We start from the raw sequence: 22,106 nt of genomic DNA, 5'->3' as shown, positions 1-22,106 counted from the left end.
CAGAGAATGCAAAAGGCTCTGATTTAAAAGACAGATGTGCTGAGCTGGTGAAATTGAGATGGAGAAACTCAAATTCCAGTTGGTAAATAATGTAATTAGATATAAATAAATTAAATATGAACATAGCAAATGAACAATGATCAGCCAGGATCAGTATAACTTATACTACTGTTATGCTCTTTTTTCTTTTCTTTTCTTTTTTTTAATCTAAATTTAATTTGAATTAAATGCTTCAAACATTTAAATAAGGGATTTTATATGTAAATTATTATTATTATTATTATTAAGGCATATGAGGGGCAGTTCGTTATAAAGTTTAGCTGCTGACATGTTTTTATTTGTTATGAATTTATAAGACTCAAAGTACTAATCATCACAACTTAGAAACAATGTAACAGTTAGAAATGTATCAATAATACATCGTTTGTTGTCTTTACGTTCAAAATAGATAGTTAACTTTTTTTCTTCAATGTTAAATTGTTGGTGATTGCCGGTGTCTCTGTTTAAAGTTGTGACGTCAATTATACCGACGTCACCTGGTTGACGAATGCGGAAGCGTGTGCTTTAGCTTGTTAACTCAAAACCATAACAGAGGAGATGTTTTCCGTGTTTAGTCTGTGACGAATCGTAAAATACTTTGGAAATCGATTCGACTTTGTCCGGTCAGGTTCCCGGCAATCTCCCTGAGCTTGTCAGACGATTGAGAAGCAGTAAAAAGTCCGAAAAGCTGGGATGGAGGTAAATGATCATTGTGGAGGGGTTAGCGTTAGCTAGTCTCACAGATAGTAATGATGTGTACCTCGAGGTTAGCTAATATATATATATATATATATATATATATATATATGTGCGTCTGTTTCTTAATAGCTGTTGTTGTAATGCATAGTTAATTATCATGATGAACTGTGCTGGTAACAGTAAAAGTCACCTGCAGTAGTCCTACTGTAACAACCATGAATTTTAAATGTGCTTAATATCGAGACGTTACCTGGTGATACTTAACTAACTTTGCTTACGCAGTTTCAGTAAAAAATCTTCTGCTTAGTTTCTTTGCCGAATTGACAATAAGTCCGTAATTAATCATAAAATGTTGTAAACGTGCGCCACCAGAGGTAGACTTTTGGTAAAAAAGGACATTAAAGTAAAATTCAAAGGAAATATTATGCGACCTTTGTGGAATAAATCTGGAGTTGATCATAAAAACAAAACATTTTTTCATATTTTTCTTTTATTAAAAAAAGGACCCTGGTGGTACCGGAGCTGAGTCTGCGACTCCATCGGCAGCAAGCACACCCAGGTCAAAGGTACTGCACTTCAGCTGTCTACAGGCTTGTGAGAAATTATAGGAAAACCTCCTCCCCCACCCCCACCCCTCTTCATTCACAAAGAATTCAACTTATTCTGTTCCTTTAATTGTCATTACTGTCCTGCATACTGTTACGACTTACACATAAGAGTTATATGTATCAACACTCTTCAACAGGATTTTTTTTGGTGTTTTGTTAGAGATATTTTGGTAAAGATATCTTAGCCTCCTTTTAACTTTGTGTCTTATTTTCAGCTGGACACGCTCTCTAAAGATGATGTCATCAAGTATGCAAAAAAGCAGGTAGCTGCCATGCAGAAGATGAAGAGCAGATGTACAGGTATCATTACACATTCATCCTGTGTTTGTGTTGTGCCAGTACTATACAAGTTAATGTCATGATTTTGTTTATTTGTCTTCTTAGATTTGGAAAAAGAAGTTGAAGCCCTGAAACAGCAATCCAAAAGCAGCAACAACAGCAGTTCAGATGACGCTTTGATACAGGTTTGCATGTTTGCTAAAAGCTTCCTCTGTTAACACGCAGTACTTCATTTTCATACTGTGTTATGTGAATCGTTTATTTGTGTGTAACAGGAGCTGACTGAGAGGATGGATGCGGTGCTGCTGGAAAAGGCGGAAACGCAGCAAAGTCTTGCAGTGTCTCGTAAAGAACTAGAGAAGACTAAACAGCAAGCCAAGGTGAAAGATAACACTCACACCACTGTATGATGTGTAAGCCTGATTACACATTCAGGTTTGTGTTCAGAGAAACTCAAACGGGTTTATTTGAACACACTTTGACATTTATGCAGTCTAATAGATGTATTTTGTTATTATAACCAGATCTTCTTAAAACACATATGCTGTTTGTTGCAGGATGATCTGGCAGCGCTGCAAGGTGAGTTTGACCGGGCGATAGAAGAGCACCAAAAGAAGATCAAAGCCCTAGAGAGCAGCATTGAGGAGTGCACCAGCAAACACCAAGAAGAGGTGTCTCATTTCCAGAAATTACTAAAAGAGCGAGAGGAGCGTGACAGAGAACGGGAGAGTGAAAGAGAGAGGGAGCGCCAAGCAGATCTTGCTAGTGCAAAAGAGAGTGCAGAGGAAGTCCGACGTTGCTTAGAAGCTCAGCTGGAGACCCTTCGAGCTGAACTGCAAACAATGCAAGAGCGAAATTCTCAGGAGGTTCTTGAGATCCAGGAGAACCACCAAAAGGAGTTGACACTGGCCCAGCAAGAGGTGGAGAACTTGAAGGAGGAGCTGGCTCAGAAGAGTCTGCAGCACGAAGAGGAAATGAGGACTCTAGAAGAGGACTATGAGATTGAGAGGGAACGTCTCTTGTTGCTCCAAGAGGAGCTAACTGAGCAGCTTGCACTCAAAGGTGAAAAAGCTCTTTTTAGTTAAGTCTGTTCTGGTATCGAAGTATTAATATTGTGTTTTCCTTTTTTTTCTTTAAATTCAGTTTCAATTAAATCAAAATATTACTCTTATATTTCCAGATAGCTACCTGCAGGATGTGCAGGAGGAAGATGAAGAAGCTGCCCGTGGTTCGGGGATCGCCAAAATGCTGGAGCTGTCTGGCTGCAGTCAGGGTGACTCGAGCCATGGTGATGGAGAGGAGACAGAGACGGGAAGACTAAAAGCGACACTTGATGATGTTCAAGCCCAGAACACCATGTTACAGGATGAGATGACCCTGCTCAGTAATGTGAAGGGTGAGCTCGAGGCAGAGCTGGAGAGGGTTAAAGAAGAGTTTCAAATGGAAAGAGAAGAACTGGAGTTCAAAATTAATGAGCTGCAGATGCTCAAGGACAGTGCTTCTGCTGAAGCTTCAATGACCCAAGATCCTGATCAGCAAGGTGTCCTCAGAGAAGCTGAAGAGTCTGTGACCAGTCCAGCCGAAGAGCAAAACTCTCAGAGTCCAGAGGAGGAGCAGCAGAAACTAAACCAGGAGCTGAGGACAAAATGTGAGGCCTTAACCAAAGAGCGAGACTCTGCCCAGGCCGAGTGCCACCATATGAGGGGCATACTTCAGAGTTTTGAGACAGAATTGGGAGAGAAGACAAATGATTTTATCGTACAGTACAAAGCCATGAAGGAACAGGCAGCTAATAGTATACGAGACCTTAATGAGAATGTGGAACAGCTCAGCAAGGAGAGGGATGAACTGCTGGAGAAGCTGAGAGAAGCTACAGATGAGAAAAATGCTCTGATGGGGGATATGCAAGACCTGAAACTGAAGCTTGAGAGCTCTCAAGGTGAAGAGCAAATGTCTTCAGCCTGCGAATTGAAACAGTCGTTGGAGGACATTACTAGGCGGAATGAGGAGATCATATCCCAGCTAGAGATGAAGGAGAACATGACTCAAGATCTGAACGAAAGGGTCAAAACACTGACTGAAGAGCGAGACGAAATGCAACACCTGCTGAAGATCAAAGAAGAGGAAATGCAAAAGCTCAATAATGAGAGAACAAAAGAAATCGAGAGGCTACAGGAGGAGAAAGAAAAGGAGGTGCTTTTGCTAAGAGAGGAAAAAGAGACGGAGCTGAAAAGCCTGAAAACAGAAACTGAGGATAAAGTGAAACGTTTAAAGGAGGAGAGAGAAAAGTTAGAGGGAAGCCTAAAAGAGGAGTTTGTGAGATCTGAACAGACAGTTTCCACTTTAGAGCTGACTATAAAAGAGCTTTCCACTGAAAAGTCTGATCTCCAGCAGAAAATGGAAGAGACTCTCTCAAGGCTTTCCAGAGCTCAGGAAGAGAGGGAGCTCTTAGACTCTAAGCTAGCAGCCCTGGAAGCTCAGCTGAACCAGGAGACATCTGAAAAGCAAGAACAAGAAGCAAGGCTGAATTCAATGAAAACAGAGGCAGAAAGAATCTCTGGTTTTCTTGGAGTAATGGAGGAAAATCTGGGTGAAGAACTCCAAGAGTCCATGAGAGAAGTCAAAGACCTCCGAGCACGGGTTGATGAGCTGGAGAAGGAGAGGGCCCTGTTGAGAAGCAGCCTTGAAGAAGCTCAAGGGGAGAGAACATTTGAGGAGGTGCAAACAGAGCTCAAGGCCCACATCAAAGACCTGGAACAAGAAAGAAACATGTTGAGAACCAACATAGAGGAGGTGGTGAAAGATACTGAGGGTCTCCAGAAAGACCTGCAGGATATGAAATCAGTCAATGAGAAGATCATCGAGGAGAATGAGAAACTGCAAGCTCAAATTTCTCTCATGACCAAAGAGGAGGAAGAGAGGGAGGAAATAGTGAGAAAGGTGGAGATCATGGAGAAAGAGAGCAGAGAGCTCAAAGAGCAGCTGACAGAAAAGGATTCACTCATATCACAGCTGAGGACCGAAATGGCTTCTATCCAGGTGAGTGGAGCACGTGATGTGTGTTTATTTTCTGTAAATGGGGAGAGTAAGTGCTTCTCCACACTAGCAGTAATGCATCTGTGGGGAGAAAAAAACTGTCACTATGACAATTTGTTTTTGTGCTCTTTCTAACATTCTCTCTTTTTCCTCAGTCACCCTCTCAGGAGTCTCCTGAACAGTCTGCTTCCTCTGAGGAGAATAAACCCAATGAGATTGCAGAGAAAATAGGTGTAGAGATGATTTCTGTCCATGCTATTTATAAAAGCAATCTAATCTACAAGTTATCATGCCGAAAAGAACCAACGTTATTTTCCCGGCCTTTTGATGAATCATATTCTTCTTTGTTTTAACTTCCTGCAGCTCTTTTAGAGAAAAAAAATAAAGAAAAGGACGAGAAAATGAATAAAATCAAGGCAGTTGCCGTCAAAGCAAAGAAGGAGCTGGACACCAGTAAGAAAGAGGTACTGTGAAGAATGAAGAATGTTATCATTTACCAACACAGACAATAAGGCTATAATGAAAAGCTCTAGATTTCTCTAAATAGCAAACATTGTGGTAGAAAACTTGCACTCCATACTCATCGTTAGGAGAACTCCACAACATTCTCCTGTTTTACAGATTAATGTAAACATGAATAATCAGTATATTTTTGGCCAGTAAATGAATGCTTGGTGGGGTTTTTTGTTTGTTTGTTTTTCAGGTTATAACCCTGAAGGAGGAAGTAGAATCACTGAAAGCAGAGAGGGAGAAAGTGAACAGCTCTATGAAAGATATCATCCATGGTGCTGAAGGCTACAAGGTAGGAATCTTGGGTTGGAGAAGACTTGTAGCATACAAAGGCAAATAGTTTGCATGAAGTAGTGCACAAAGTACGTAAACTATCACAGTTTTGTCTTCTCACTATACAAACGTAAAATACTGGGACAACTACATATTAATGCCTATGGGAGTTTTATGCCATGAAAACCATGGCACGAAGCTCCTGGACCACAGTTTTTGTGCTGATTTTAATCCCAGAGGAGGTTTGGAGCTCTGCAGCTACTGAAGTAACTCAGTATCTCTGCATTCGACAAACCTGCTCTGTAACTTTATGTGGTCTGACACTTCCTAAACACTAACGCTCTCAGTGGCAGTATTTCAAAGTGGATCATGGAATATCTAAGATAGCATCCTGTTACAGCATCACACTCGAATTCAGCAAACTTTTTAAAACAGCCCATTCTTTCACAAGTAAATGCAAAGCAGAAATTTGTATTTTCTTATATAAGTAGAGCGTTATAACTCCAGGAAGCCACTTTTTTCTTTCTCATTGGATGCAGTACCCTCAACATATTTTGGTTCAAAGTTTAATTTATCAGCTCACCAACAAGCTCTAGATTTTAGCGTGTTACGTAGTGAGAATATATATTTTAACATGCGTAGTGATTCTGCTTGTTTCTGAGTAATTTACCTGACAGTGAAGCTGAGGGATAGTCTTTCAAGGTTGACTCCATTAATACAGCACCATTGATTCAATCAGTTAACAAGCATAATGCATTCACTAGAGAAAGAAAATCTTTGGCTTATTTTCTGCAGAAGTTTCTAATGAAATATAGGTGCACTTTGGAGTTACTGAGATTTCTGACTTTCCTGCTTATAAAATAGGGTCATCTACTGATTGGAAGGTTGGTGGTTCTATCCCTAGCTCCCCCTAGTCTGCATGCCAGATATCCTTGGGCAAGATATTAACTCTGATGGATGCATCTGAAAGCAACTTAGAGTATGAACGTGTGTGAATGTTAGTGAGCACTTAAAATCATAGAAGAAAGTGCTTGTGTGAATGGATGAATGTGGCATGTTATATTAAGCGCTTTGAGTACTCTGGGAGAGTAGAAAAGTGCTATAAAAATTAGTCCATTTAATATTTAATTTGGTACTGATCAAAATGATTGAAAAACAGCATTTAAATAAAGTAATAACACATATACAGTTTTACACTGTAATGATTTGCATTGCAGGCTGTTTGTCTATAAGAGTAATTTTTAGGCACATTTTATAAGCCAGCACTGGAGAAATACTTGTAATTAAGAAGGCTTCACAAACATGTTCTTGCTACAGTACCTGCAAGAAGAATCCTGCACTGTTTCTAATAGACCTGACCTCCTAACAGTTAGGATAAAGGGTGTAGGTAAGGCATCTGTTGTTTACATGTTAGATACTGTCTATATTACTTGAAGACACTAGGATCCTGTAGTGGGACTTTCATGAAACTGAAATTTCCAAGTGGAAAAAAGTTTGTTTTCCTCTCGGGATTATGGTGTCAGAACAGAGACGCCGCAGTGAAGTATGTTTACACTGTGGCTCTTTTTCTCAATGGCTGATTGAAAATGGCAGAACTATTAGGTTTGTATCCGGGTGTATCAGATGTTACTGCTTCGCATGGACCTTTTTATGTCATTAGCTTTTCATCAAAATAAAAGCATAGCATGAATTAAAGCAAAATAAACTTGACAGATTCCATTGTGCATTTAATTAGTTTCATGCATTACTAATACAAAAATCTTTCTAATTGGCAAGTAGAGGCACGCTCACTTTAAAAAAAGACTTTGTGTGAGACATCGCTCCCAGTGGTGTTCATAAACAGCCCCCAGATTGCACTTTGCTTTATGACTGTGTCTCCATTAAAGAATAAAACCACTGTGTTGTGTCTAATGAGAGTTTTGTCCCACGTTCAAATGTAAATGCAGCTGATATCTGAGATGCATAGTGTTTACCTTCACTGAGCTGTTCATCCGGCTTCTAGTAATGAATATTGAAGACTTGTTTGTGTGTGCGCGCGTGTGTGTTTTGTGTTTAGAACCTGCAGATAGATTACGACAAGCAGACAGAGCAACTGGATAAGGAGAGGGAGAAGGTGGAGGCGGCAGAGAGACAGATTGCTGAGCTGACCAAACGACTCAGCAGTGCTGTCACGCAGGTAACACAGACACACATTCAGTCTCACGCACACACACACACACACACACACAAACTCTCGCCCTCCACTAAATCAAAGCAGGGGTTTTTGTCCAGTAATACATTTCTTCAATATTTACCCCATAATTCAGTTTCTGTATGATTTAGAGGGAGTCGTTTTAGCCAGCAACACTTTACCCAGCTATATCTGACAGCCCGGCGCCCACAAATAGCCCATCAGATGTGACTGGGTGAGCTAGGGAGAAATTGTTTTTATATGTACTCTTTTCCCCAAGCTCATAACTGTTTCTCTCCAATGAGAGAAAAAGAGGCAGGTAAATGGAGCGGGCTGTAGCTTCCATCTGCTGCGTGCAGTACTGAAACACCATTTTCTGAAGCACAGGCTTAGTCTTGTGTGCGCTCATGGATCTCAGGGGGAGCGCGAAGACTGGAGCTAGTCGGGGATCTCAGAGTACGTCTGGACATCTCTGTTTACCAATCATAGTTTCACTGTTTGGCTGACAGATGATGGGAGAGAGCTGCTGCACAGGAAGCCCATAGAGCCTGCTACTGTCAGATTTGCATGAATGATTTTTTTATTTTTATTTTTTTAGGTGTCACGTGCCAACTGGTGTATTTATAAATGAGAATGTTGACTACAAAATATGTAAAACAGCTTTCCTCTTTGTATATCATCCGTTTTTGTTTCCTGCAGTTCTTAACTGACACAGTAAACTGAAACCAGAATGAAGTTCACACTGTAGAGTCACTAAAGCTGACAGATTATGAGCAATAAATCAGATGAGAATACACCAGATTTCCTGAAGGGTATCACTGCACACTCACCTGACAGCGGCAACAAACAAGTCTTTTTTTTGTTTTCAGAGTGAGACACTGAGCAGTGAGAAGGAGGACCTTCTGGCTGGTATGGAAACCATGAGGAGCACATTGAAACAGTTAGAGACCAAGAATCAGGAGATGCAAAGGCAGTCAGCAAGTTTGGAAAGAGACCTGCTGGCTGAGAGAGCAATAAAAGAGCAAAAGATAAAGGTAGAAATGAAGAGAGATGGATGTCATCTCCCTCTTTTGTGGAAGCAACTGCTCTATGTTTTATGTTTTTAAATAATCATTAAAAACAGCCATGCACAGTGAATTTATTTTTATAATATGTAATCTATATTACATTTAAAGATACCCCCCCCCCCACCCCCCCACATGTGCACTTGCTTGCCTCTCTAGGATTTGTCATCTGCCATGAAGGAGGCAGAAGAGCTGACAGCCCAGCTCCGCAAGCAGCAGCAGCAGTCTCAGCAGACTGCCCAGGAGCTGGAGCAGCTACGCAAGGTACACACACACACACACAAATAACACACAAATGCTTCTCAGACACTAGCGCGTCTCAGAGGGCCGATCCAGTCAAGCGACTGAGCTGGTGATGGCCGGCCTGCAGCTACAGCAGCACCTGATGGAGAGAAGGAGAGTAATTCTAGCCCACAGTACAGGGACCACTGTTACTTTTCCATTAGTGGAGACCTACATAGTATAGACGTGTACATGAAAGCTGCCAGGAGGTCTGCCTACGTCATGTGAACACAAAGATTGGATTTTTCAGGCTGATACTGATAGTAGAAAGACAATTAAATGCCTATAAAGGTTTTTTTTAATCTCATTTTGGCAGTTTTAGATCAGGTAACAAGCATGTTTTAAGTGCAGCAGAAATATGTAGATGTTAGTTCAATGTTAATTTAAGGAAGATGAGGGATTGTATTATGTGGCTGTGATTGTAATTATTTAATTTAACTAGATTTTAGGACTTTAAAAAGTCAGATCCTTAGTTTTCTTTAAGAAAACAATGTGTGTGTAGATTATTTCATCCACTTTCTTCGGCTGTCCAAGTTTCAAAAATACTAACTGCACAATATATTCAGCATAATTCAATTAAATGTAGAGAGGAGGACATCAAGAGTTTCAGATAAATGGACTTGAAGATGAGTCTTAGCTGTGCTCCGTTTAAAGCTGTAATACGTTGATTCTCCCTGCAGGAAGCGCAGCAGAGCTCTCTGTTGGACATGGAGATGGCTGACTATGAACGTCTGGTTAAAGAGCTCAACACCAAACTATCAGAAAAAGATGAGTGTGTTGAGGAGCTAAAGGGCCAATTAAACAGCCTCAACCAGAAGGAAGAAGTGCTCAAACAGGAAATTGGTATGATAACAAGTTCAGGTTTACACTCAGTGACTGGCACACAGAATAATACAATCCAAATGTATTTAATGTTGCACTGTATAATAATCTTTAATTGAAATTTTGCTCGGTGAAAGCAAAACTTCAGTTTTATTTATGTTCTATATTAGCAGCACACGCCTGCTTTCACTGACCTGAGACATCTATTACTTTTGCATAGCCCTGTGTATCTGTGTGCCAGTACATGGGGTCAGTAGGATCATTATTTAGGAAATGTTATAGCTTGTTTTTTTCCTTCCTCCTTTAGTTGCTTCATGCTGTCAAACTCCATAATGACAGCAAAAAACTAGAAAAATAAGAAGACTACAGTTGAGAAATTCTGCTGTTTGTGTGTGTGTACATGCCCATTCAAATGTGCAATTGTGTCATCAGAGTCTTTGAAGTCCCAGCTGGACCAGGGGGAGGAGAAAAATGCTAAGATAAAACAGCTGCTGGTGAAGACCAAGAAGGACCTGGCTGATGCCAAGAAACAGGTCTGTGTGTGTCTGTGTGTATTTGAGGTGTGTCCCCAAGGATTTCTTATGAATGTGTGTAATGTTGTTTCTTGATGAATGTAAATAGTGTTATGCAGCCATGTGTGGACATGACTGTGGAGGGGGGCTTGAAGTTATTGGGAATTCTTAGTCATTTGTGTGCTTTCCTATTTGGTTGTATGTATTTAAATATTCCGTGTGCATGTTTGCAGGAAAGCTCACTCATGGTGCTGCAGGCCTCTCTGAAAGGAGAGCTGGAGGCTAACCAGCAGCAGCTAGAAAGCTCTAAGGTAATACACCTAGCACTATCCCTTTCAATAAACTGTAGAAACCCATTTGTTTCGTACCTGTGGCACTTAATAAAGCCTGTGTTTGTGAATTTAGATTGAGGTGTGTGACCTGACAGCCGAGCGCCATCGCCTGCAGGAGCAGCTGAAGTCTGCGTTGGAGCAACAACAGAGAACCAGCAGCTCTCTGCAGCAACGCATACAGAGTCTGCAGCAGGAAAGAGACACTGCCAAGGTGCGCGTGTTGACTTTTCACTTGTAACAGTTGAATTGACAGTTTACGCTATAATAACTCAACCATAACGACGCTGAAGTCGTTCAAGGACACCTTAACTGTAAATTTTGAGGTGCTGTAGCTACGTCAGACCTGTCCAGCATTGATTAAATTAATTGAAGGCTTCTACAGCTCAGGCTCAGCAGTGTTATATGAGTCTGCAACTAATTACTACTTCCATTATTAATATCTGAATTATTTTTGATTAATCCTCAAATCTTTGTAGTATGTAGAATTTTTTGAAAAGTGCTCAAGGTAAAAGCTTTCAATTACTCATTTTTGGGTCACCAACACTGAAAAAAACAAATTACACTATATGTATAACACAAACAAGAACTGAGTAATGTATTTATGCATGACGCCTCATCAGATGGAAAATATGGGGTATAAATAAATAAAATTTTATTGATTATTTTAAGAATATTTTAAGGTCTTACCTTACCTTACCTTATATCTTATATCTTATATGTATCTTGTAGGAACTGTGGTTGTGATTTGGCGCTATATAAATCAAATAAAATGTATTTAATTTGAATAAATTGAATTTAACTAAGGTCATACTACAAATCTGAAGTCAATGGAGGAAGATTCTTTGGCTCAGATCAGTCAAACAGCATTACAGAAACTTCTGAAACTGTAAATCTTTATAATCGTAGATTTCTGCAACAGGAAACAAAAATTTGCAAACTAGTCATTTCTGGTAAATACCCAACCAACCAACTATCTATCTGACCTTGATTTACCTGTAATCTCCAATGCATGGTGACATCCAAGACTGACAGTAAAATAAATGCTTTAGTCAACTGCTGCCACCTCTGGCTCAGTCTTTACTTTTTCCCCTTTACATTTTTAGACAGTAAGAGAGGTTTGTGAATGGGTTGTTTGCCTAGAGCAATTTAAGTAAAGTTATTGCTTTCTTTCTGTAAAAGACATTGTTCATCATTGTTCATCCAGTGAAAAACTGGTTTTATGTAAGCTGTGGTATTGAAATCTCAATTTTTGTAAATGTATGAGACACAACAAAAGTTTTCTTTATTAGATTTTCTAACAAGACTCACTAAAATAAATTTGTTCACCAGCAATGTATTAGAAAATCAATCGTCTTTTAATCGTATACGTCTTGTTAACCTTTTGTATTGATTCCAGGTTGAGCTTGAGGCAACAACCAAGGAGTTTGAGAGTTACAAGGTGCGAGTCCACAATGTTCTCAAGCAGCAGAAGAGCAAGACGACCCAGAATGAAGTAGACTCTGGCAAACTAGAGAGGTAAAGGCATGCAAAAATGATAGAAGTCTACAAAGACTGTAATAACAGACAGCTGGTAAATGTATGTAACTAGTGGTGGACTGTGTGCTGCAGATCATAGCATGTGAAATTAATGGTAACACATTCAGTTGGCTTTGCATTAGAGGAATTCAAATCTTACTGCATTGATTAAGGATGCTGTTCTAGAGCTTCTCTCTCCATGTGAGACTTTTAAACACATGAAAAACTCAAAGTACACCCAGAGTTAGGGTTAGGAAAGATAGTGTTGTTCAGATGTGATCAAGAAAACTTAAATAACATGCAAAATGTCAAAATGCATAGCACATAATTGATTTTGAACACAAACACCATGTACTTACAATGACCAAAGCTGAATTATTGAAGACACAGTATAACCTACAAGAAATCCCTCATGAGAAATAATTTACATTCATTTACATCCTTCTAAAAGAAAATATCACTGTAAGAGTAACGTGTGGTGTGTTTTTCAGGGAGCAGTTGGTCTCTCAGGTGGAACAGCTGAGGACGCGACTGGCGGAGAGCCAGCAGAGTCTCCAGAGCAGCGCGGCAGAGCTGCAGCAGCTCCAAACTGAGCATGACACTCTTCTGGAGAGACACAATAAAATCCTTCAGGAAACTGTAAGCAAGGAAGCTGAGCTCCGTGAGAGGTGAACACACTTTTGTTTTTTACGTTGTTCTTTAATCTTGTCTTGGCAGGAATTCATTGTACTGTCACGTTGTTGATACGCGGCATGTTTTACCCTTTTCAGCTGTTTATCCTTGCATTTGATTTTGCAATCAGGAGACGTAATCACACATGCTGAGAACACCTGATTGTGCTTTTTTTTTTTTTTTTTTTTTACTTACCTGTAGCATTTCATATTGATTCTCTTTCTAAACTCTCTTTCTGCTCTGTCCGCCTACAGGCTTTTGTCATTGCAGTCAGAGAACGTGACCCTGCGGTCAGACCTGTCCCAGGCCCAGGCTGACCTGTCTTCCCAGGTTGAGGCCCAGCGGCAGACCTACAGGGAGCAGCTGAGGAAGTTGCAGGATGACCACCGGGCCACTGTGGAGACCCTGCAGGGCCAGCTGACTCGTGTCGAGGAGCAGCTCTTTACCCTGCAGAGCCAGAACAGTAAGCATGGGGGTGGGGTTGTAAACTTGAGCCAATACCGGATTCTCTACAAGAGGTAACAGAGCAAATAGGTGAGGTAACATTTTTATCTTTTACTAAAGAACAGACAGCAATAGACTCAAGGAGTACATGAAAGGTATGGTATATAGAGATCAATGAAATCATCAAGTGCTTTACGGTCTCAAAGTTTTCCATGGTGCTTGCGCTTCTCCTCCATGAGTGGAGTGATGTGAGTCAGAAAGAAAACCATGAAGAGGGCATCAGTGTGTTTATCAGAAGAGCAGCACTGAGAGCTCATTCATCACCTCCCACACAGCTGCCCGCTGGAGTCAAACAGCAGAAACACACACAGTAATGACTAGGAAAGGCAAGTGTGTGTGTGTGTGTGTGTGTGTGTGTGTGTGTCACTTGAGGACGCCAGGTGTTGGCAAGGTTCCTCAGCTCTATCCCCGCCTCTCCGTGTGGCAAACAGCTCACTGTGGCATCTGGAGAGACTCATCATTAGTGGCTCACACATGGATGCAAGGATTAGCTCGATACTGGAGCCAATATTAGCCTTAATTTGAAGTCATATTTGAGCCACTTTTTACCACTATGCTTCAATTTCACGCCAGATTAAATCCGTTAGTGCCCTATCGGACAGACGGGAAATAAAACTACTGGCCTCGTATTTTTTTTCTTTAATAAATCAGATGTAACATTTATATATGCCTTTTGTCATATTTTGTCTAATCTTTTATCCAAACCTTCAACATAAACACAAACATAAAAAAGTCTTTTATAAATTACAAATCAGTCAGTTTAAGCCTTTCCAGCTGTTCCCTCTGTTGCAGGCTGTTGCGATGGCTTTGCAGAAACACTGCTCAGTATTTTTCAGATATACATATGATCCCCAGGGTGTTTATTTTCCTGTAAATTAGGTGCTTTTATTTCCTTATTGATTTCTTTAAACCTTTCTATTAGAGCCTGATGTACTATTGAATCAGGACTCCTGTATGCTTCACTCTTTTGAGTGGCAGTTGTCAGGATTTGGTTGATTAGAACTGGGTAAATATGTTGGGCTCTTGAGTTTACTGGACTTGAACTATTACGAAACGTGTTCAGTATGCAGGTAGACTTCTTGCTCCTCTCACTCGGCTACATGACAAGGGAAGTAAAGAGCCTGACGGGAGTGGCGAGGTGAGGGGGATTGGTAGTGAGTCTGGCCTCTTGGATCAGTTCAGGTTCATTAATCACAATCTATTCTTCTGAAGTTTCTCATGTTTCCCTCTACCCTTCTCTTCCCACGTCACCATTTATGCCAGCTGAACTGGTTAAGACCTGGAGTAGTCTGGTGCCCCCTCATGTTACAGTGAAGTAGGACACTAACTCACAACTGCTGTGATCGGACTTATTTGTACATAAGAATCCAGAGATGCTTAAAAAAAGATTTGAAGGCTGCTTTCAATTGAAACCCTTTTAAATTCCTTTATTTATTTACTATTTTCCACCAGGGATTTTACTTAAACATTTTAAGGCCATAAGCAGAAAGTCTTTTCTTTTTCTTTTTTAATTCTTGTTTGACACATCTTGAATCCAACCTCCTCCTTCTCTCTTGTTCAATATGAATGTATTGATGTGCCCAGAAGACCCACACAAATCTTCTTCTCCCAACCTTTTACACCCACTCAGATTCAGTTGCTGTCCAGTCCAGCCGTAAGCCGCTTGCATCAGATCCACAGCGCAGAAACACTGACCAGAACCAGGCGGGTGTGGGACCAGTGGCCCTCAGCGACCTGCAGTCTATGGCCAGGGAGGAGGGTGAGGGGATGGAGACCACTGAGACTGAGAGCTTCTCTCCTGCTCCTACATCCCTACCCTCTCTGGAGCAGCTTCTCACATCTCCAGACCCCAAACAAGGTGTGTTTGAAAGCAGAGGTCCACAAAAAAAACCCACATTCAGTTTACAAAAGGACTGCATATGTGACCTTTTCAACAAGATATAATGATGAGTTACAATGAACAATGAATGACTATGTTTGGGGAAAAAGAATAGATGTCGACTTTGTGTAGTGACAGAGTTTAATGTATTATATCACCTCATGTATGTGGCATTTGTTATATCTCTAGAGCCATTTGTGTGGACAGTGGAGCCAACCAAAGAAGAGTTAAGTGAAAAGCTGAACACAGCCACCCGCAGCATGGAGCACATGAACAGCCTGCTGCATGAAACTGAGGCTACCAACGCTATTCTCATGGAGCAGATCACTGTATGTATACTTACCTAATTATACAAACACAGAAACAACATTGAAAGTTGCCCAAAACTAAATAATTATTAGAGACCTAATAACCCAGACAAGTTGTCTATTTTAAAGTTGCCCCTGCGCACTTAGCAAATCTACTATATGACACATCCACTATAATAAACAGGACCTACTCCTTAGCATTGGTTACAAAACTCAAAGAGAATGATCCTCTTTGTTAACGAACAACTTGAAAGATTTAAAAACATACAATTAAAATCACTGAAAGATGTTTCTTCAAGACTGAGAGCAAACACATTGCCTGCATTTGCTGTACTACTACTGTTAGCTGAAGGAATGGCATAATTTTAAACCATCTGATTATTTTCTTATTTACCTCCCCTTTCAGGTTGGGTAGGGCAGGGCATTCAGCATTTAATTAAAAAATAATCTGCCAAATCAAATATGTGGAGATATCCACTGTGTCGACCCGCTGAGGATAAGAAAGCAGTCAAAAGTAGATTAACTTTAAGTATTTATTTTACATACATTCTGAGTTATAAAGATCATCTTTAAAGTTATTTTGTATTGTATTAGTATATTTACATTAAAGGTTTTATTACATTAGAATATGCCATATTTATTAAGTGTTATTAAAGGACAAGGTCTGTTCTCTGGTTTCTAGCACTTTATAAGGCACATACAGAATTGCTGTAATTCAGCCTCAACTCTCTTACTTACTATAAGCTTTTATTTAGGAGGCTATTGGTGGAAAAACTGTTAGAATTAGTCATGCTTGTATGTGCTACTGATCTGTGCATTGTTAAGAAAGTTGTTAAAGGTAACTGTGTTTCTAACCGTTTGTTCTTCTCTACTGATAAATATCTGTATTTTTACTCATGCTTATATTTGTGTTGTCTGTTACCCGTCTTTTTTTCGGGTAGCACGGTCATGTACTCGCTATATATCACCTCAAAGCATGAAGGTCCTGGATTCAGGCCTGCAGAGATCTGTTTTTTCCAGGGCTTTTGTGGCTTTTCTCCAGGGGCTGATTTTAATCTGCCTATAAAATTTCTTATTTTTAGGTAAAGCACACTGCATTTACACGTAAAGAAATGTGCAATATACATAAAAATTCCAGTTCATTACTTCAAATATTAAATACTTGGAAATTTATATAATAATACTGAGTCAAAAGCATGAGGTTTTCAATGTAATGAACTAAATGAGCCAAATATTTGTTGTCAATCATTTAATTCGGATTGTACAGATCAGATGAAAAACACACTGATATATTAGTGTGGCAGCCACGTGAACACACACCTGTAGACTGCTGTTTCAGGTGTGGCAGCTGTGTTTAAAGTGGCCTGTATGCACCAACGGTAATATCAAACAGCTTGGCGTTGTTCACAGTCCCCTCTTTGTCCAGAAGAAAATAGAACTTGTGCCCTTTGACCCTTAGAGGAATAAAGGAAGTGGTCTCCTGCCTGTGGGCGTGGCAGGCTACATGAGACAGAGGGACTGTTATTCTCCTGCCTTGGCTTGGTCCCAGAGGTGATTGTGTGCAGACTGTCACCATCCTCCCGCCCTGGTGTAAAACCACTTTGCTGACAGAGCGCCGACAGAACAGAGCCCCGAGTCCCACTATGCCTGCTCCTATTGTCAGGCATCCCAGCGTGAAACCATATCTCCAGGTGTTTGAGCCCAGGTTCATCTCAAAGCTCCATATTCCCGCCAGACCCGTGGTGGCAGTGCTGGGCGTCTTGGTTTTCCCCTTCTCTTTAGTGCCGCCCGTGTCTCTGAGCCCCGTGTAGGCGAATTGAGCCAAGTACGTCCAGAAGACGAACTGTCCGCCGCAGAAGATCGAGAGAAGCCGGAAGAAGCGGGTCCTGTCGTGCTCGAACAAGGTGACATCTCTGGGCGGCTGGGTGGAGGTGCACATCCTCCGACGTACGGCCAGCTGGGGGCCTGTGTGGGTAAATATCCCGCCCAACAGTCCGGGAGAAGCACCAAACCGGGAGGACGCGCTGCCGACAGGCGAAGTCTGCGCCGACACCGACGTGTTTCCTACCTGGTTTAGCTGAACGCTATGGAACCGAAACCGCCTGGAGTAACACCACAGCAGTCGCTCGAAGCCCATCTTTGTCTGTCGCTGTATTTTTTTAATCTATTTCGCACAAGAACTGCTCCAGTCCGGGTTTAAAAGTCGCTGTTGTACTCGCGTTCAACGCTTCATATTCAGAAGACAAGAGGACGCTGCCATGCTTGTTGTGTGTGACGTAAGGTGCTCGATTACGGAAAGTAGCGTGGACCAAATTTAATGTTATCCCTTCGATATACTAGTAATCACTAAAAACTCCTATTCCTATTTTTTAAACCTGAAATGGACTCGATAAGCTATTGTGCATTAGCTTATTTTCCTGCCGTTTAGCATTAGCCGAAGGGACGCTTGGATTTTGTAAATTTTAAAGCGCTTGTATGTTCTACCTCCTAGCTGTTAAAGAGTGAAGTTCGCCGTCTTGAGCGAAACCAGGAGAGGGAGAAGAGTGTGGCCAACCTAGAGTACCTGAAGAACGTCCTTCTGCAGTTCATCTTCCTGCGATCCGGCAGCGAGAGGCAGGCTCTGTTGCCCGTCATCCACACCATGCTGCAGCTCAGCCCAGAGGAGAAAAGCAAATTGGCTGCCATTGCACAAGGTATGCAATGGGTAAACCTTGTTTGCATGCATTTATAAAAATAAAAATCGTATTCACCGCATGACCTGTTCAAAAGGTTATTATGTATGATTTAAAGTGTAGAAACCTTTTGGTCAGAAGTTTGCATCCACGCATCATGGAAATGAATTCCATGGGAACTTTGGACATTTAATTATTTATTTGAGCTCTTCTTTTTCTTTTTTTAATGTGAGGGATGATTGTACAGCATGTGTCTCTTAATTAATTTAAAAGCAAGAATTGGGTGCACAAGTTTGAGCTTATCTTGGATTTTCTCTAATTCACATAGGGCCAGAATTACACTTGGAAACTGAAATATATGCATACACTCCAACTAATATTAATATATGCTACCACCACCATGCTTGACAGCTGTCACAGTAGTCTTAGGTTTGAAAGTCTCACATTTACACTTCCAAACATATCACCAAACATTTCTCCACAAGTTTCCAGCTCGTGGCAGGCTTGAGCCTTGGTGATTTCTGAAAATAATTTATTCTCATTTTATGATGGCAAAGTGAAACTGCCAAGTCATTAAAGGTGTGTGCTGTATTCCACGCTGAAAAAGAGACCATTTCCAATTCATTTACATGAGCACACGGCCCCACTGGAAGAATTTGTCTCTGCTGTGTTTTGTACAGAGCAGCGTCACACTGATTTTCATGCTGAGTCATAATAGCAAACACACACACACAACCTGTCTTTGATTTTTTGTTTGTTTGTTTGTTTTGTTTCTTCAGACAAAACCCTTTTTTAAAATTAATCTCCTCTTTTCTGAAGTGCTGCAGGTTATAGCATCCAGAATACCTCATAAATGTCTAACCACCTGTTCTTGTGTCTCCTCTCTGCAGGTGAGGAGGAGGCGTCTGGGTCTCGGAGCTCAGGCTGGACCTCCTACCTCCACAGCTGGTCTGGAATCAGATAAAACCGACCACAAATCAAAGCCAAGAAAACACTGGGAGCACAAAGTCGGCGTTATTACTGAGCCTTTATTTTTAATGTGAAAACCTGTCCTCATCATTGATGCTGCACTTTTAAAACGGTGACAACTGGGAGGTTAACTGGGGGCACTTACAACTTTGGTGGGATGCAGTAGATGGGACCAAGGAATGTATCAGATAAAGAGGAGTGTATGATTAAGATCAAGAAAACCAAAATATTCAACATGTATAATAATTTGAGTTTGCAGTGCAATAGCTACATGGGTCTCTTACTGATAACTGTGATGAAAATCTGTCTTCCTTCAGCGTACTATTAAAAATGTATTCCAAACATTTACTGGACGTATTGGTTACACAGTGAGGCATTACAAAGCATCATTACTAAAATGAATGGGTATAATACATTAAGTGTATGTTATGTGATGATCGCAGCATTTTTTAATCCCAAAGGGTGCAAACTAATTGTGAGAGGAAACCTAATCAAGGGAAAGAAATGTGTGCTGGTGTATTGCTTGAATATGATTTATAGATCTTTAATTACTTCTCAAGACAACTTTACCTGCATTTTATGATGGGCTTGATTTACACGATTTACATTTTAGCTTTTCTCAGAGGCATACCTAAAACTTATAGGCTGTTAAATGTGATTGAACTGCCTTCATGTCAGCCATTCTACCGGTCTCTGCCGTATAGAAATTAACCTTCTTCACAAAAAATTTGATTCTCTTTTACTTTTTGGTTGTTTCCCGGAAGGTAAAGAAAGCATTAGGTGATCTGTAACGCAGTATGCTGTGGGAAACGTGTGTGATTTACAGCAGTTCATGGGCTAAACTGCCATAATCTCATTTCAGTTGCACTGGGATGCGTGTTTATAAGTCTGAGGTTCTCCTCAACATTACTGATTGTTGGTGAGGAACTGTGATGACCTGTTATGCTCCTTCCCACCTGTATATTTTTATTTTCGAGTAGTTTCTCAGACTTCATGGTTTAAAAAAATGCTTGTGTCTTATACTGAGCTTTGATGCAGCCCTTCATCCACTTTTGATTCTCATTCCCTTTAAGACAGCCTCTTTTTCTGATTGGCTGCCCCTCACTAGCAAAATGTTGGACCTCCTGTGATCATATCAGTGATTTCACCCCTCACTGACATCACACAGAGCCAAGAGTGTAAGAAAACGAGTGTTTAAAGCAGTTTAAAGCCTGGGCTTATTTGCACATACACTCTTTGTGTTTAATCCAAACTTCCATACATATATGTCTATAAAACAGACAATAATAGAACACTTTTAACATTTTTCCTTTTTTTTTCCCCAGGCTGGTTTTACAGTTTTATGGTTAAATCCTCACATACTCAACTCCGGAGCACTAACAGTTTCCATGTCTTGAGTTCTGATTCATCGTGCCCTGTAATAATTTGTAATATTAGTTGTGACTGTAATATTGGACCATTATTTTAACAGTGTCTCTCTTTTATGGGAGTGTTTTATAGTTTTGTCATTTGTGTTTCTGTTAATCACTGAACCTTAACAAAGATTTGTTGCATCTTGCAGTTTCCATTGCTGAAAGCACATCTGCCTCGCAAAAGTGTCCTTGAGCAAGGCTCCCCATCAGACCTATAGATGGTGTTGATTTTACATTCTTACATCCTGACTTTTGACCTCTGCTTTGAGTTTGAAAAACACCTCATATATACCCCGCTCCCAGTGAAACATATACTTACTCGTATGAATACAGTTGTCTGCTGACCAGTGATAAAAATAATTATTAACCGGTTTATTTTCTCCCTCTAGTGGCAGCTTTTGGTGATTCACCCAGCACAAGGGACTGTATTTATATCTAGACTTTTATATTTATGATGCTTAATGTGGGCAGAAGCTATGAGAGATTACCTGAACTGCAAAATCCTATTCAAGAAAGACTACAGCAGTGATTGTTTGTGTGTTTTTCTGGTGTATTTACAACTGTTAAAAAAAAAAGAACTTAACAAAGATTAAAATGATTCCATGCTTTGCATTCAGTCCTTGTCCTTTATTTATAATCGATTTTTGAAGTGCAGCATTGCATCTACAGCTTCTAATCAGCATCAGCAGCCAGATGTTTTAAATTTTTTATTTCTTTATTTTTTTGAGGACATGCATGTGGTGAGAAAGCACTTTTATGGACATGTTTTGCACATTAAATCAAAAAGAGCACATAAAAACTACAAGATGAACCTTCATTTACATCATTAATAATCCTCCTGTTTTTGGTGTTACTGCTGGGCGTCTGAACAGATACAGTAGCCAATCTATGTGCTGCAGATGTTGCTTTGAAAGTCGTTCATCCCTCTGGAAGGAGGGAGCAGGGTCTAGGGGTTTCCCTTTTAAGGAAAAAAATGGTGGGTGCATTATCATGACGCAATCAGGAGAGGAAATGATAAACAAACTCCTGCATCTTTTACTGTAAGTAAACATGCTGTTAACCCCTCCCTCCCTGCCTGCTACTGTTATGTGATGGATTCTGTGATATGTTTTTTCAGGGCTCCCACCCGCCATGTTGAACTGTAGTTACAGTCCTCCCAGTGGTGGCAAACTGAAAGTCAGATTTTCCATCAATGCTGACCAGATACTTCATGTGTAGATACAGCCCAGCGTAAAGCTGCAGCGGATGTAAAAGCGGCTCTCGGCATCCGTCTCATTTATATTATAGTGAGATAATGAGCGCAGAGATCCTACTGAGTTTACTAGGTGGTTTTAGGTGCATCCTGCCAACAAAACCTGAAAAAAAAACAAAGTCAGTTGGACCGCGTGCAACAATGCACGAGCCTCTGGTCTCCAAAATAAAAGCATTTGATTTGATAACGCTGGGTTTCTGTTCTTCCCAAACGTGTTTGGACTCTGTTTTATCGCCTCACTAATGTTAAAAAAGATAAAATAAAATTAGGGGGGAAAGGCAGACAATTGAACTTTTT

The 22,106-nt window shown here is 40.5% G+C and overlaps 2 protein-coding genes across 2 annotated transcripts; one reads left to right on the top strand and one right to left on the bottom strand.

Annotated features, from left to right (window-relative positions):
- The first annotated feature begins 551 nt into the window (after window positions 1–551).
- Window positions 552–21,156, top strand: LOC134644812 (GRIP and coiled-coil domain-containing protein 2). The gene is made up of 24 exons (XM_063497898.1): window positions 552–738; window positions 1,242–1,304; window positions 1,562–1,646; window positions 1,731–1,810; window positions 1,901–2,005; window positions 2,183–2,687; window positions 2,806–4,664; window positions 4,817–4,892; window positions 5,025–5,125; window positions 5,365–5,463; window positions 7,501–7,620; window positions 8,484–8,648; window positions 8,838–8,942; window positions 9,641–9,803; window positions 10,215–10,315; window positions 10,528–10,605; window positions 10,700–10,837; window positions 12,023–12,141; window positions 12,633–12,809; window positions 13,068–13,276; window positions 14,948–15,175; window positions 15,386–15,525; window positions 17,996–18,197; window positions 19,067–21,156. The coding sequence occupies exons 1-24, from the start codon at window positions 733–735 to the stop codon at window positions 19,138–19,140; spliced, it is 4,998 nt and encodes a 1,665-aa protein (XP_063353968.1). The 5' UTR covers window positions 552–732; the 3' UTR covers window positions 19,141–21,156.
- On the bottom strand, window positions 16,745–17,766 carry tmem223 (transmembrane protein 223). The gene has a single exon (XM_063497899.2). The coding sequence runs from the start codon at window positions 17,639–17,641 to the stop codon at window positions 16,859–16,861; it is 783 nt and encodes a 260-aa protein (XP_063353969.1). The 5' UTR covers window positions 17,642–17,766; the 3' UTR covers window positions 16,745–16,858.
- Window positions 21,157–22,106: the final 950 nt, after the last annotated feature.

Source organism: Pelmatolapia mariae, linkage group LG16_19 (assembly GCF_036321145.2).
Source record: "Pelmatolapia mariae isolate MD_Pm_ZW linkage group LG16_19, Pm_UMD_F_2, whole genome shotgun sequence".
NCBI lineage: Eukaryota > Metazoa > Chordata > Actinopteri > Cichliformes > Cichlidae > Pelmatolapia > Pelmatolapia mariae.
The sequence above is the reverse complement of the archived record's forward strand: the minus strand, read 5'-3'. Positions and strand labels throughout refer to the sequence as shown.

What these genes read in the sequence shown, in the direction of transcription:
- LOC134644812 (XM_063497898.1), top strand. An exon ending in CAAGCACACCCAGGTCAAAG is followed by an intron (nt 1,305 to 1,561) that starts GTACTGCACTTC and finishes TCTTATTTTCAG; the next exon opens with CTGGACACGCTCTCTAAAGA. An exon ending in CCGAAATGGCTTCTATCCAG is followed by an intron (nt 4,665 to 4,816) that starts GTGAGTGGAGCA and finishes CTTTTTCCTCAG; the next exon opens with TCACCCTCTCAGGAGTCTCC.
- tmem223 (XM_063497899.2), bottom strand. Translation starts at nt 17,641, where the DNA reads ATGGGCTTCGAGCGACTGCTGTGGTGTTACTCCAGGCGGTTTCGGTTC.